The sequence below is a fragment of the Squalius cephalus genome, assembly GCF_949319135.1.
Source record: "Squalius cephalus genome assembly, chromosome: 17".
In the NCBI taxonomy this organism is placed as follows: domain Eukaryota; kingdom Metazoa; phylum Chordata; class Actinopteri; order Cypriniformes; family Leuciscidae; genus Squalius; species Squalius cephalus.
The window spans coordinates 15,902,203-15,918,891 of record NC_137138.1 but is presented as its reverse complement, the minus strand read 5'-3'; the positions used below and the strand labels follow the sequence as shown (position 1 = coordinate 15,918,891).

Sequence of the window (16,689 nt, the reverse complement as noted above, 5' to 3'; positions counted from 1 at the left end):
TCGGGACAGAAAGGGGTATGGTTTACATGTCTAACAGAGGATGACATAATTCTCAATTCAGTTAAGAATTTGTTGTATTGGGGCTTGATTTAAATGTGTGTCCCTCCTTTTCAGCTTCACCAAGTGGGTTAGAAAGCAGGAAGCCAGACCGGGTACCAAAATGGATGCTAACGGATAGTTGGATAGTAACGTTAGCATAATAAGTGTTGGTACTCATCTGCGCTTGGCATGCTCAGCCTGTAGCACATTCGAAATCTATAGCTGGTTAACCTCTCTATCTATTTTATTTCATGTTTCACCTTAATTCGTGTATGTGTAGTTAACAGGTTGATACATTTGTGTGAATGTCATGCTGGCTTTGGTCTACAGTACAGCCTTGGACACTAACCTGTCACCAGGTTACATTATGATTATTTTTTGGCAATGTTATTGTATTGTATCTTATGGGAGGTTTTCTATTCCCTGTACATTTTATGAATTTTTCATGAATGGAAAATCTGCATTGTTAATTCTACTATTATCCAGTATGTACTTTACCACTTGAATCCTAGATGGAAAACCCAACGTTTAGATGGAGGGGAAAGGAGCTGGCCATGCACTCCACGCCTGAGGCTCAGTCCATCAGGGCCAAGCCTGACCAGGCTGTGGTTTGCAAGAAGCCAGAAGAATGTGAGGCAGAGGCCCGGGCCCGTGTCGTCTCAGAGGGTGGTGATCCTGATTCTGTGATGCTGGTTCTGAGCCGGTATGCGGTTCAGTTCGGCGTGTACCTTTAAGTGGCTCCTAGAAAATGACGTGGGCTGGGTTGTGGGGCTGGTGGCTAGCCATCAGCAGGAGCGTGAGCGCAGCGTCTTTACATCTCCACTGATGGTCCACAAGGACGGCACGCCTTGGCCCGCTACGCAAATGCATATTCTGCTGTTAAGGAGGAAGTCAGGTTCCGGAGGGCATTTGTGGATTCCAGAGCCTCACAGCCTGGACAGGAGGGCCAAGCCCTTGTTAGATTTCACAGGTACAGGGCAGAGACACTGCAGGAACTGTATGAGTCCAAGGACAAAGACCACATTGGGTGAGAACAGTCATTTGAATAACAATGTCATGCTGATATAAGTTGTATTTTTTGTGATAATTAATGAATCCAATTTCTAATGAATGTATTTTTTTTTAATCAGTTATGTCAACTGGCTGAGGAAGCAGACACCCCGGAATCCCGGGGACCCTATGGAAGCAGCCCTTAAATATATCAGGCGCCTTGACCAGGAGGCATTGATGATAGAGGAGTTTATTCATTTATTTTCATGTACAGATGGAGAGTGTGGGACCAGATGGCCAAGCTGGTTATGACCACGTCATTAGGCTGGCCAACAGTCTGGTTGCCCTGTGCCATCAGAGGTTTGTCTCTCAGTGTAAGGTGGATGAGATCGTCATGCTGTGGAACAACTTGTCAGATCATGACAAGGGCCATCTCATCTATCCCCCCCGCCACCGTGACAGACAACTGAAGGGTTGCTTCAAGGTCAGCCATTCAAAGACCAATGTGACCCCTGGCACTGAAAGTCTGAAGAGGTACTGGTTTCTGTTGTTTTTCTCACTTTGTTACTTCGTTATCATTTGATTCTCTTGAAAGTTCTTTGTATTTTGGCTATAATCATCATAACTGGTCTCGTAACCAATGTTATTCACTTGTTTGATCCTTTTTCACTTTGCAGATGCTTCCTTTGGTGTAGGTGGACCGGCTCAGTGGCCCAGCACAAGCCGTGTGGGGGAAGCCATCTGCCTGGCTCTTTGCAGATTTTACCCTGCCGGTCAGACCATCGCCGGACTCCGGGTAAACCGATGGGCTGCCATCATAAGGGACTACAGGATGATTCGGGATATAGTCCTGGGCAGCCCCGGAATCATGGCTAGGACAAAATGAAAGCTCTTTAAGCTAAACCAACTCACAATCTCCCGGTGGTAGGTTAATTAATTAATTGTTCATGTTTGCATCTGTTTTCATATTCATTATCATTTTTTACACACAGATAATAATTATTGTCTTTTCTGTACATAGGCACAATGACCTTCAAGGCGGTTCAGGATTACACCAGCCCGGGCGAATACACAGGTATTGTGGTCATGCACATGCTACTTATGGATAGCAGCTGTATTTCACCCATGTGTTGTTAAAATATCTGTGTTACGCACTCTGTTTTTCTATAGGTGAGCTCATTGGTGTGCAATACTTGTATTTCAAAACCAATAGAGCATTTGAGGAACAATTTGCTGCAGATCCTGACACCCCAGATGAGCCTCGGGATGAGGACCAGGAGGGGAATGAGGGGTTTGAGGACTTGAGATTTGACGTGTCCTTGAATTTGGAGCTCACCTGCAATGTGTATTAATTTCTTTTGATGCCCAGGTGGAGAGTGTGGGACCAGATGGCCAAGCTGGGTATGACCATGTCATAAAGCTGACAAACAGACCGGTTGAGCTGTGCCATCAGGGCTTCGTCACTCAGGAGAAAGTAGATGAGATTGTCACTCTATGGGACAACCCGTCAGAGCATGGCATGAGTACCTTGAGTGCCGGTCCTGGTCACTGGATATCCTGAACCAACTTGATCCCGTCCACCATGAGAAGTTTCCAGTGGTTTTGGTCTCTGAACTCCTCCCTCCTGTGCTGTCAAAACTTCCGGAACATTTGCAAAGGGTTTGCAAAGGGTTTGTTCTACAACACCAGTCCTTCCTGCAGATAAAGCAGAAAATTAGTGCACTTTCATGAGAAAGTGAGGCTGTTATCCAAATTTGCGGTCCACACATCTGAACCAGATGCAGCAGCAGCAATTTTCCTAAAAGTGACCTAAAAGCAGAACTAAAAAGTTACACATTCTAGAGACAGACCATTCCCTGCCTGTTTAAAAAGAAAAAATAACCAACTTTGCAGGCATCATAGAGAAACCACAAAATGGATGCATTTGCATTACTATGATGTTTCATTAAGAGTGTGCCTGAGATTTTGTCATTCAGGCGGTGATATACTTCTAAAACCTTTCTTTTCTTTTAAGTATGATAACGTCAAGAATGTTTAATTAGTCTTTCTGTGCTTGATATGCATGGCATCGCATTCTCTCTCCTTCCATTAGTCTGTCTTATTGTCCTTATCATATAGTGGCTGTACAAATGATGAATGCAGCTGCTTTGGTGTAAATATTTGGTAAACACACCTTTGATTCTCCTGAATTTGCTACCTGAGATGTAAACACGAGATTGATGGTGATTATTTTGCTTTTTAATAAAAGTATATATTATATATATATATATATATATATATATATATATATATATATATATATATATATATATATATATATATATATATTAGGGGTGTAACGGTACACAAAAATCACGGTTCGGTACGTACCTCGGTTTTAAAGTCACGGTTCGGTTTATTTTCGGTACAGTAAGGGAAAGAAATGCAAACATTAAACTGCAGGTTGTTTATTACTATAAACTTTTTTTAACAATTTGTTTACACTTTTTTAAACACTTTTTAATAAAATATAATAAAATAGATATAAAATAAAAAAAGAATAAGAAATAAAATACTGCTGCAAAGTTCTCCACTAAATAAAATACTCTCAGTCTCAAACCAATATCACATAATAAAATATAATGAAAAATATAAATAAATAACTATGATTACAGTGCAGGAACAGAAAATAGCCCTATATTAAAATAATATTAAACAAATATATTAATGTATTATTATTTTTCAATAATCAATCAACAATCAATTTAAGATTTTTTTTTTCCACTTTTTTAATAATTATCAAAATAAAATATAGTCCAAAGCTATAGTACAAAGCTATTATTACCAGAGCATGTGATCAGAGCAGGTCATTTTACCATTGTTGCCAGCATGACTATACCAGCTCAGCAAACAGAAATCTAAGTTACTACTGAGAAATTTCACCTTATTTGAGCGGACTTTGCTTTTCCAGTGCGTGATCGGTACATGATTGGAGTGTTTGGGCCGTTAACCACAGAGCAGAACGCGCATCGCAAACACGGACTCGAACATTGAGCAGAGAGCGCAGCGGGTCGTCGACACACACACACACACACACACACGCAACGGAACGGAGAGTGCGGCGGCGCACACGAAGCGGAAAAGCTTTTTTTCGCCATGCAGTCTATTTCATTGTTACAGTGACGACGGGTAAAACACGGGTAAAACCAGAGAATGTCTAATAGGAAAAAACATTAGAATCAGCTGCAGGGCGGGATTTGCGCTGAACGCGGAGACTTCCGCCACTTAATATGTTCGTGTGGAAACACGAAAATGTACCTATGTTCCCACACAAAATATTGCATTCAGTCATTCGGTACACACGTGCACCGAACCGAAAGCCCTGTACCGAAACGGTTCAGCGGTATAAATATATATATACAGTGAGGAAAATAAGTATTTGAACACCCTGCTATTTTGCAAGTTCTCTCACTTGGAAATCATGGAGGGGTCTGAAATTGTCATCGTAGGTGCATGTCCACTGTGAGAGACATAATCTAAAAAAAAAAAATCCAGAAATCACAATATATGATTTTTTAACTATTTATTTGTATGATACAGCTCCAAATAAGTATTTGAACATCTGTCTATCAGCTAGAATTCTGACCCTCAAAGACCTGTTAGTCTGCCTTTAAAATGTCCACCTCCACTCCATTTATTATCCTAAATTAGATGCACCAGTTTGAGGTCGTTAGCTGCATAAAGACACCTGTCCACCCCATACAATCAGTAAGAATCCAACTACTAACATGGCCAAGACCAAAGAGCTGTCCAAAGACACTAGAGACAAAATTGTACACCTCCACAAGGCTGGAAAGGGCTACGGGGTAATTGCCAAGCAGCTTGGTGAAAAAAGGTCCACTGTTGGAGCAATCATTAGAAAATGGAAGAAGCTAAACATGACTGTCAATCTCCCTCGGACTGGGGCTCCATGCAAGATGTCACCTCGTGGTGTCTCAATGATCATAAGAAAGGTGAGAAATCAGCCCAGAACTACACGGGAGGAGCTGGTCAATGACCTGAAAAGAGCTGGGACCACCGTTTCCAAGGTTACTGTTGGTAATACACTAAGACGTCATGATTTGAAATCATGCATGGCACGGAAGGTTCCCCTGCTTAAACCAGCACATGTCAAGGCCCGTCTTAAGTTTGCCAATGACCATTTGGATGATCCAGAGGAGTCATGGGAGAAAGTCATGTGGTCAGATGAGACCAAAATAGAACTTTTTGGTCATAATTCCACTAAACGTGTTTGGAGGAAGAAGAATGATGAGTACCATCCCAAGAACACCATCCCTACTGTGAAGGTGGTAGCATCATGCTTTGGGGGTGTTTTTCTGCACATGGGACAGGGCGACTGCACTGTATTAAGGAGAGGATGACCGGGGCCATGTATTGCGAGATTTTGGGGAACAACCTCCTTCCCTCAGTTAGAGCATTGAAGATGGGTCGAGGCTGGGTCTTCCAACATGACAATGACCCGAAGCACACAGCCAGGATAACCAAGGAGTGGCTCTGTAAGAAGCATATCAAGGTTCTGGCGTGGCCTAGCCAGTCTCCAGACCTAAACCCAATAGAGAATCTTTGGAGGGAGCTCAAACTCTGTGTTTCTCAGCGACAGCCCAGAAACCTGACTGATCTAGAGAAGATCTGTGTGGAGGAGTGGGCCAAAATCCCTCCTGCAGTGTGTGCAAACCTGGTGAAAAACTACAGGAAACGTTTGACCTCTGTAATTGCAAACAAAAGCTACTGTACCAAATATTAACATTGATTTTCTCAGGTGTTCAAATACTTATTTGCAGCTGTATCACACAAATAAATAGTTTTAAAAAAATCATACATTGTGATTTCTGGATTTTTTTTTTTAGATTATGTCTCTCACAGTGGACATGCACCTACGATGACAATTTCAGACCCCTCCATGATTTCTAAGTGGGAGAATTTGCAAAATAGCAGGGTGTTCAAATACTTATTTTCCTCACTGTATATATATATATATATATATATATATATATATATATATATATATATATATATATTAAAATTAATAATTGTTCATATATTCAAATTGATCCAATAGAAAAAAGCTGTGAAAACAAATGGCATTTTGAAAAAAAAAAAAAATATATATATATATATTATATATATATATATATATATATATACAGTATATATACAATTGTATATACAATTGTATTTCATAAAACAACATCTCAGGAAAATGTTAAGGGGTTTCAAATAAAAAAATACTTTCTGTTACAGAACAGGGTGTTGATTTCAAACGTGTCCACTGTAGAGGACATCAGGACTTAAATCATGTTTATCAGGCATTTTGTGAGACACAACAAGTGAATATGGAAATAAATTATACATCAATATTCCTATGAAATATTAGATATTATTATTAAAATGTTGCCAATTATTACTCCAATTATTACACTTCTTTTTTCATTAAATGTTGCTCCAAGAACACATTAATGTGCAAATTAGATACAGTGTATAGATACATTGCATTGAATGGGAATATTAATTTATGGCCATTTTACCCACATATTGCATAAAGTAAAATGGTGTATCAATTCATTCCGTTATTTCTTTCATAACATAGTTGAGAATAATCTTTATACAAATTTTGGTTGAAAAAATCTTATTTTTTCATAATCTTAAAAATCTAAAAATTTATTGGTGATTGAAAAAAAAAATCCCATTGTTTTTGCCTATACATATCATTTCATGTCATTTTATTTTTTAACCCTCTGGGGTTCTTCGGTCATTTCTGACCAGAATTTTCGATTTTCAAAAAATCGTAGCTTCATCGGAATGGTACGAAACTTGGTGACTTTATTGGTACTTGGTATATGAACACTCAAAAAAATTGGTGACAGGATTTGAAAAGTCTAAGTGGTCTAAAAAAAATAGTCACACTCAGGACCTTCGGGTCAAAAATGACCGGCCATAGGAAATGAATGGGAAATTGGCAAAAATATGAAACTACAGAGTTTCTTTGTGCGTACAATCTACAAATCAGCCACGATAATGGGTAAATAGGTATCATTCTAAAGCTTAGAATCTCTGCTTTTTAATGCATCTAATCACTTTGATCAACTCCTAAAGGTTGCTGAGTAATCCCTCTAAAACCGAGTGTACCCCCCGCAGGCGCCACCTAGCTGCGAAAAAAAGAATCATAATATTTTTTCAAAAATAATTACCTTGATCAACTTAAAATAGGTGTCATTTGAAAGCTTAGAGTCTGAAATTTACAATGAATGTAGCCAATTTGATAAACTCCTATGTAGTGCTGAGTTATTTGCTGATAAATGATCCATCACTCAGAACTAAAGATATTCTTCCTCATGGAGTTCTAACACAAAAAAATCAAGGTAGCTTAGACTTGGCCTTTTTACTCGTATCCTCATGAAACATACATCGATCATGACAAATGACACATCGTTATTTACAGCAGAAGCTCACGATTAAAAAGAGCCCAAACTCAATATATTCCATCAATCAGATCTAAAGATATTCCTCATGGAGTTCTAACACAAAAAATACCACAGAGGCACCTAGCCAAGTATATACTCATGATGCACTCCTGTTTGGTTTTCGCTTATAACTTCACGAGGCATGCACAGATCGTAGAAAGCTACACATCACGTAGAAAGCGAAATCCATCACTCAGATCTAAAGATATTCCTCATGGAGTTGTAACACACGAACCCCCACAGGCGCACACAGAGCCATTTAGATGGAGCACTGATGTCGCCGCGTTTTACTCATAACTGAATGAAGCATGCATCAATTGTGGAAAATGGCACATCATTATTTACAGCAGATTGTTAAGATTAAAAAGAGCCCAAACTCATCATAATCCATCACTCACATCTAAAGATATTCCTCATTGTGTTCTAACACAAAAAATACCACAGACTATGAAGTAGCAATAGCAGTGATGCTGTGTTGTTTTGATGTGACGTTTCAGCTCATAACTCAATGAAACATGCATGGATTGTGAAAAATCGAACATCTTTCTTGACCGCAGATTCTCACGATTACAAAGAGCCCAAACACAACATAATCCATTGCTGTGATCACGAGATATTCATCACGAAGTTATGCATACTTGGCTAAACAAGTAATAAAAACTCAGTGAGTGTTTTAGCGCAATTTTCTCACCTCATGGGATCACAACACTAAGAGATAGTAAATCTTTTCCTGGATTTTTTTTGTGCGTTCCCGAGATTAGACCTCCCTTAACATAATGCCGAAAACCCGAAGTCTCTAGGTGGTCTGGTTGAGGAGTAGATAGAAGTGCAAGATTGGTGCGCACAGACGCACAGAACAGAAATCATGAGTTAACAATCGCAATTTGTCCGGTGGAAAATTGCACTAAAAACAAGTCTCTCATCTTTCCGGGGTGCAAAGTGTTTTCCAATTTTCCCGGAAACGTCCGTGCTCGTTTTCAAACGTGGAATAACACAAAATATGTATCATCTTAAAGCTTAGAATCTCAGCTTTTTAAAGCATCCAACCACTTCGATCAACTCAGAACGAGTGCTGACTAGTCGCTGTCGCACTACACCGGAGTGTACCGCCCGCAGGCGCCACCTAGCTGCGAAAATATTCATTATCATATTTTTCAAAAATATTGCCTTGATTCAAACAAAATTGGTGTCATTTGAAAGCTTAGAGTCTGATCTTTACAGTGAATGTAGCCAATTTGAGAAACTCCTAAGTATTGCTGAGTTATTTGCTGATAAATAGAATTTTTTTTTCATAATCTATACAATACTTTTTTGTACTGCAATGTGTCAAAAACATCATACATCTCATGAAACATTTAAAAATAGTTGAAAATGGCACTTCATTTTTTACAGCATATTATTACAATTAAAATGAGCCCAAAATTAACTTAATCTATTGCTTTTATGACAAGATATTCTTCATGGTGAAACAATATAAAAAATGCCCATAAGGGTGTCAAGGTCTCAACAAAAATGCTATCTTGGTTCCAAATGCTGTGATTCCTTTATCCAATTCATCACAAACCATCAAAATTTTATCCAGATGCAGCTCATATGTAGAAGGACTTCCCCAAAAAAGAATTTCCCTCCTACCTTCCTGAGTTATTCCATGTCAAATAAGAAAGATATGCATTATCATTATAAAAAATATCTATATTTTTTGTATTTTATCAGCAGTTTCTCGGCAGTAGAATGTCCAAATGTAACGTAATTTATATTTTCAAAAAATTTAAAAAGTGTTCTTTCAAACGATACCTACCTTTTGACTCTCCTTGCTACAGTTTTGAAGTTATGAGTCTTTAGTTTTGTGTATGTCACTCAGAAAACAATTTTTTTTATTGCCTTCCAAATGTGTGAGGACTAAAAACAAAAAGGCTACCTTTGTTCCAAATTCTGTAACTTTTGAGTACTTTATGCGATCACCACAAAATTTGATTCAGATGCAGCTCACATTTAGGGAAACCTTCCCAAAAAATAATTTTCCTCTACCGTATTTCTTTCCCGAGTTATTGCATGTCAAACAAGAGAGATATGCAAAATCATAATAAAAATTGTGTATATATATATATATATATATATATTTTTATCAGCAGTTTCTCAGCAGGAGAATGTCCAAATGTAATGTAATTTATATTTTACATATTTTTGAAAAGTCTTCTATCAAACGATACCTACCTTTTGACTCTCCTTGTATTGGAGTTATGAGTCTTTAGTTTTGTGTGTGTCACTCAGACAAAACTCTAAAAATGCCTTAGTTTTTTGTTCATAATTGCTGTTGCCAATTTTGAATAAGAGTTACTGTTCATTGAATTGTACAAAAATTTATTTTAATGAAAATGTTTATTATAAAAGGTTAATAAAAAAAAATTATGACTGAAAGAATTGCATTTTTATTAAGTTAGAATTAAAACAATGGGTAACAAAATGCTTTCCATTTGTTCTCTTTCTAATGCAATGTTCAGGTTTGACTGTATTATAAAGTAAAACTGGCACTTCAAATTACCATTTAAACAAACCAACCAAACAAACAAAAAACTTGACAAAAATACTCTTTGAGAATCTGTTATTAAAATCAACAACCTGAAAAAAATAGGCAAATATGTGCAAAAATCACTAGAATTCACAAGCCTTTCTACAGAGAGCTGTAAATCCATCTAGTGGTTAAAATATGATATTGCATGATAATCATGCTCACTACATCCACCAGGTGGCACCAATCTGACTTCAAAAATTGTTTTCTATAGACCTAGTCTCTACTTTAACCTGAAATACAGCATTAATTAAAAAAAAAAAATTCTATTATATTCAATGGGAAAAAATGGATCATAATTATTGCATAAATATTAATTATTATCATAAAATTCTCTCAAAACACCAAAGAAAAAAAGAAAAAATATTATTGAACAAAAATACATTTAATCTAAACTCAAAGGTTTCTAAAACAAATAATATCCTTGAGTCTGTTGTAAAGAATCTTTAATGTGTTTTGACAAACTGTAACATTGTATTGTTTTGTGTAGCCTATCTCATTCTCTTTTGATGTCCGTATACCCCCCTTGTTTTTATTTATTTTTATTTTTATTCTCTTCTTACTGTTAATGTATGTATCTTTCAATAAAAAAAAAAAAATAAAAAAAAATAAATAATACATTTAATTGATTTGAAAAAAAAAATGTTTTATCTTAATTACGCCCTCCCGGCCATTTTTGACCCGAAGGTCCTGAGTGTGAGTCAAAAATGAGGAACCCCAGAGGGTTAAACAACTTAGTCCTGGCGTCCACTACAGAGGACATAGCATAACGTATGAATAAAATATTATTTTTCAAAAATGTTTTTTTACCATTTGTTTATTGTGCTCTAAACAGTGTGATGACATGGAAAAAAACTAAATTCACAAAACTTTTTTTTTCTGGGTCTCAGGAGGATATACATTAGATTTAATCCTATATAATCATACTGGATTAAATTTGCGTCGATTTCTGATGGTTTTGAGTCGAAAGGAATGAAGATTCAGAGTTAACATTAACCATACTTAAACATTAATAACTGTCAAATTAGATTAGATTAGATCATCTAAGGAAACAGCGGGATGTTAAATGCAGTCATTGCGAATATTTACACCATTTTTTCTTCTTCTTGAAAGCAAACAGTTTATTTTCCTGTAACAACTTTGAACCCGAGCTGAAGGTGTAAATTCAGCTGTGAGTGAGTGAGACGTGTCATCCTTGCGCTCTATGCCCAGCAATGGTCTCTGGATGACGGCCAATCAGCAGCTCGGAAAATCGAGCGTTTATCGAGCGTTTTCAGCTTTGGGCCAATCAGCAGCTCGGATTATCGAGCGTTTTGGGCCAATCAGCAGCTCGAATTATCGAGCGTTTTGGGCCAATCAGCAGCTCGGATTATCGAGCGTTTGTCATAGCCATAGATATCATATGGTCATAGCAACCATAAACAAACCGACCTGACGCAGCCCGAGTCACCGAGTGAGTGAGTAAAACAAAAATAAATAGAATATTACGAATGTACTGATATAACATTGTCTTCCCAGAGTACTTTTACAATGTACTGATATGGAATTTGTCGATGTATTATTACGTCTTGCCGTCAATCGCTGGTTTTGATATTTAAAAGATAGTTAATTAACGTCAACGTCAGGCTTCCTGTTTACACATTTAAACCATATAATTTCGACACCAAACTGTAGTAACTACATCTAACGTTACAGGGTCTAAGCAAGATAACCACGTAGTCTGATCAAAGATTAAATACATTTTGAGAGATCGCTAGCATGTAATGTAATGCGTTGCATTGGAAATTAATGGGACTGTAGCTAGGATGCTACAGTTTAATTACAACATGTGACGCATTAGACCCTTAAGATTATAATATCACCACGTGAAATATAAATACAAAATATAAAGTTTAAGTGTATGTTTTATGCATTAACTATAAGCCTGTTTGTTTAATGGCTGCCAATGCATAGGGGGCTAACCCTGGGGTCATTATTTACCTGTTGTGTCACGTTATGTTAATTTGTTAACTTTAATATTTCAATAGTGAATGTGTAGTACTAGTATATCATTAATCTTATGTGTGATATTCCTGTTAATATGGCTATTAACATGTAGTTTAACCTGTAATGCTCGCTTAATGCAGTGCTCGTTTAATGCTGTGCTGTGTCATTTCTTGTCATTGTAGAGATGGTTTTTGCAAATTGAAAACGACGGCCTCGCAGCAGCTTCTCCTGCGGGCCTCTGATGAGGCGGTGGCCTTCATCGGCGCTAAGACCTCAAGCTGTGGTGGGACCCCCCTCAGCCCCGGCCAAGTTATACTCAGCCACCCGCCTCACCAGCTGCCTTCTTCGCGTGTCGGCTGTTCCTCTGGACGCCCCTGCGTCTGTGGGGCGTCCGGCCGACATGCTGTAATAGGGCCCTCACGAAGTGTGGGCTCTACAGGACCATCCGGAGGGTCCTGGACATCGACGGCTGGTACTTGATGGCCACCGAGTACCTGGAGTGCTGTCGGTGTAAGAGGAAGGTAGCTGCCTGGTCGCAGGAGGTCGTGGGTCAACTGGGAGAGGGGCATCGCGCCCTCTTCCCGGCAATCCTCACCTACAAGTAAGTAGCTGTCTGAACACTGTCACGCAGCCCCACGGTGTGTCTGTGTGTGGCTCTTCTGTAACACATGATGTGCTCCTCTGTAGGCTTGCCTGCGACCGGCGGGTAATCATCCAGCTGCGTGAGCATACTCGGGGGAACAGCGCCATGCAGCTGTACAAGAAACTCTGTTAAAGAAACTCTGTTAGGCACACACAGAGGCCTGGATGCGGCGGTCCATACACTACCTCAGCGTCATGGAGCCCTTAACGTCGCGAGGTGTCGTGCGCAGGTGCACCCCACCACCCGTGCCCCAGTACGCGTGGCTGTTACTGGTGTACTGCCACGACATCCTCTCCCGCCTGGAGGACATGAAGGCCCGGGTCACCTCCATCTTTGGAACGGTTCTGAAGATGGATTCGACCAAGAAGGTAAATATGGTGCTATAGCGCAAGCGGAGTATCATGCTCTGGCTATGTGCGTGCAGCCTTACTGAGATGCGTTATTCTTTCAAACTGGTGACCCGGAAGCTCGCCGGTGCTGCCGCCCAGACTGCAGCGTCGGCAACGAACGTTGGCAACGAGCACGAACAGGTGCTTATGTCCGTGCTCACGGACACCGAGGGTGCCGGCCTGTTGTCCATGGCTGCGGGGTTAATGCGGCGATATCGGGTAGGGATGTCCCGATACCACTTTTTCACTTCCGATACGATACCGATGCCGCAGCTTTGGCTATTTGCCGATACCGATATCAATCCGATATTTTTATTTTATTCTTGAACTAATACTACTAATAATAAAATATATGGAAGCACTTTGCTCAATTAGCCACATAAAAACATCTCCCTCAAATGGAGAACAAATACTTCTCCAGTATATAGTCCACAACAACAGTTGATAATGAAAGACTGCCACCCTTTATTCAAAAGACCTTGAGATATGTTTGGTAATTGTACCTGAATGAATTTAAAATTAATTTGCTATATTTCAGATCAATATATTTGTTTCCTTAAAATTTTAATTAACTTTAACTTTATTCTCATCTGAATTATAAATAATTTATTTCTGTATAAAATAATACTACTTTTAAAAACACATTTGATTTTCTTTTTTATTCAATGTAGAACATAAACAGATTAGTGCTCTGTTGTAGGACAAGAAATGAAAACCAATGCAATATGATGAATGTCCAAAAGATGAGATCATTTTTGCTTTTAAACAGCGTGTGTTTGACAAGAGTTTACAGTTTGACCAAAGCACAATGTTGTGTTTTACACAAATATAAGCTAACACTTTTTGCAGTTTTAATGATTTCCTGTATGAAAATGACGGAGTATGTTTTTATGTTTCCACTGTTCGATCGCGCCCGTGCCTCTCTCTCTCTGACACACACACACACACACACACTCCAGCATTGCAATCTTGACATCGCAGCCTGTTCATTTTGCTGCGTTCACACCAAATGCGAATAGAGCGTCAAATTCGCGTCTATCGCGTCTAGTTCGATGCTTGAACAGTTTGAATCCATTCGCGCGTCCAAAGCGAATAGGACGCGCCGCGCGTATAATGATAAAGCGAGCGTTTGAAGCGATATAGACGCGCGTTCCCGCATATGTCTATGCACGTATCTAACAGTAACGTTAGTTCCGTATTACATTAATTAATGTGCACGCGAGTTTTATTTATTTTTATACCGTGTATTCTCCGTGTAAATCCATGCACCGAACGTACGTTCAGTACGAATACATGTACCGTTCCACCCCTAATAGGTATCGGATCATAGGTATCGGATAATTTTTTTTTCTCCCCTCCGATATCCGATCTAGCGTTTTGGGCCAGTATCGGCACGATACCGATGCCGTGGATTGGATCGGGACATCCCTAGTATCGGGACGCTGGGGTGGAGCCGCCTCAGCTCCTCTACGTTGACCGGGACTGTTGTTCGTCCCACGGGGGATCTAAGACAGCTGATATGTTCAGGAAGTGGGACAAGCTGGTGGTCCGGCTAGACATCTGGCACCTGATGCGGCGCTTCGCGTCAGGTGTCACCACCAAGAGCCACCAGCTGTATAAGCCCTTCCTGCAGCAGCTGTCTTCGTGCATCTTCCTGTGGAACCCAGAGGACGCAGCCCGGTTGCTCAACGCGAAGAAGAGGATGCTTGGTCCGGCATGGCCACTCAACCTCTGAGTTTGCCATTCAGCAGTATGCATCCGGACAGGCAGTACAGCGTGATCAAGGCAAACCTCCTCCGGTGGGCTCGACGGCAGCAGCTGTTCCCTGACTGGCTTTTGCCGCTATACTTTCTAGAGCTGTTTGTAGACCAAAACCTGCAAGAGAAGTAGCATTTCTAAGCCATGGGTTTCAATTTAGGAGCAAAATAAAGCCTGTGGTTAACATTCATTGAAGAGACTTTCAAGGTGTATTTTACAACAAATAAAACACAATCAAACCTGATTGTAGCTGATGTGTTTTTTTGTTTGTTTTGTTTTTAATGTAGGATGTTGAGATGGAGGTGAGTAAAATGCTAAAACAATGCAGGTAGCCTTTATAGCAACTTGTTACCAACACAGAGAGAGAGAGATGTGTAAATGCATTATCCATGTACTTTACACTAGTGTAATCCTTAGATTTTCTAGCCCATAAACTGGCTTTGCAGGTTTGCATGCAGCATTTGCAAAGGGTTTGTTCTACTACACCAGTCCTTCCTGCAGATAAAGCAGAAAATTAGTGCACATGTTCATGAGAAAGTGAGGCTGTTATCCAAATTTGCGGTCCACACATCTGAACCAGATGCAGCAGCAGCAATTTTCCTAAAAGTGACCTAAAAGAAGAAGTAAAAAGTTACACATTCTAGAGACCGACCATTCCCTGCCTGTTTAAAAAGAAAAAATAACCAACTTTGCAGGCATCATAGAGAAACCACAAAATGGTTGCATTACTATGACGTTTCATTAAGAGTGTGCCTGAGATTTTGTCATTCAGGCGGTGATATACTTCTAAAACCTTTCTTTTCTTTTAAGTATGATAACGTCAAGAATGTTTAATTAGTCTTTCTGTGCTTGATATGCATGGCATCTCATTCTCTCTCCTTCCCAGTTGTCTGTCTTATTGTCCTTATTATATAGTGGCTGTACAAATGATGATTTTAGCTGCTTTGGTGTAAATATTTGGTAAACACACCTTTGATTCTCCTGAATTTGCTACCTGAGATGTAAACACGAGATTGATGGTGATTATTTTGCTTTTTAATAAAAGTATATATATATATTAAAATGAATAATTGTTCATATATTCAAATTGATCCAATAGAAAAAAAGCTGTGAAAACAAATGGCATTTTGAAAAAAAAAAAAAAAAAAGAATTTTATATATATATATATATATATATATATATATATATATATATATATATATATATATATATTTATACTACAGGGCCGTTGAATGCTTGAATCTGATTGGTTGACGAACGTTCTAAGGTGTGCATTATTTTCAGGGAAACGCACAGCTAAAGTAGTTCCAGGCAGGTCTTGACCGCATTACAGTTCCATATCACTTCGCTTAGTTAACTGTAATAACGGAAAATAGGATACAATTCATAACAAGAAAAAACATTTAGCCCCATGCGCTTGATCTGCAATTTTCAATGTCTAGCTTCACAATCAATGGAAACATGCAGATTAATTTGAATAAATAAAGTATATTCCTATTCCTAGTCCTGCAGCACGGATTTTTATTGCAGATAATATAACAAATAAATAATTATTGATAGGCCTTACTTGTTAAAAGGCTTTTTTTTTTTTCATTTATTTGGCTAGTCTACTGTCATCTGTCAATAATAGAAAAAAAAAAAAAAAAGAATGAACGAATTAATTAAAACGAATTGAATTAACCCTTTCATGCATGAATTATGATAACCTCAGTCAGGATTTTTTTTCCTATGTGTTTTTATTGCTCTTAGGGCATGAAAAACAAGAATTGATTTTTATTTTATTTTTTTACAAATTTTTCAAAGAGATCTTCAGA

The 16,689-nt window shown here is 38.7% G+C and overlaps 2 protein-coding genes across 2 annotated transcripts in view; both read left to right on the top strand.

Annotated features, from left to right (window-relative positions):
• Nucleotides 1–49: 49 nt before the first annotated feature.
• Nucleotides 50–3,215, top strand: LOC307144366 (uncharacterized protein). Its single transcript, XM_079846694.1, has 5 exons — nt 50–1,066; nt 1,170–1,563; nt 1,707–1,953; nt 2,051–2,104; nt 2,200–3,215. Exons 4-5 carry the CDS (start codon nt 2,056–2,058, stop codon nt 2,379–2,381), a joined length of 231 nt encoding a protein of 76 aa, XP_079702820.1. The 5' UTR covers nt 50–1,066; nt 1,170–1,563; nt 1,707–1,953; nt 2,051–2,055; the 3' UTR covers nt 2,382–3,215.
• A 1,770-nt stretch (nt 3,216–4,985) lies between these two features.
• LOC307144780 (uncharacterized protein) overlaps nt 4,986–16,689 on the top strand; it is a gene marked incomplete at its 5' end in the record, with an annotated part of 70,569 nt that continues 58,865 nt past the window's right edge. The window contains 2 exons of the mRNA XM_079847341.1: nt 4,986–5,021; nt 12,384–12,685. Of these exons, the coding sequence (XP_079703467.1) occupies nt 4,986–5,021; nt 12,384–12,685 (338 nt within the window). The remainder of the gene's footprint in view (nt 5,022–12,383; nt 12,686–16,689) is intronic.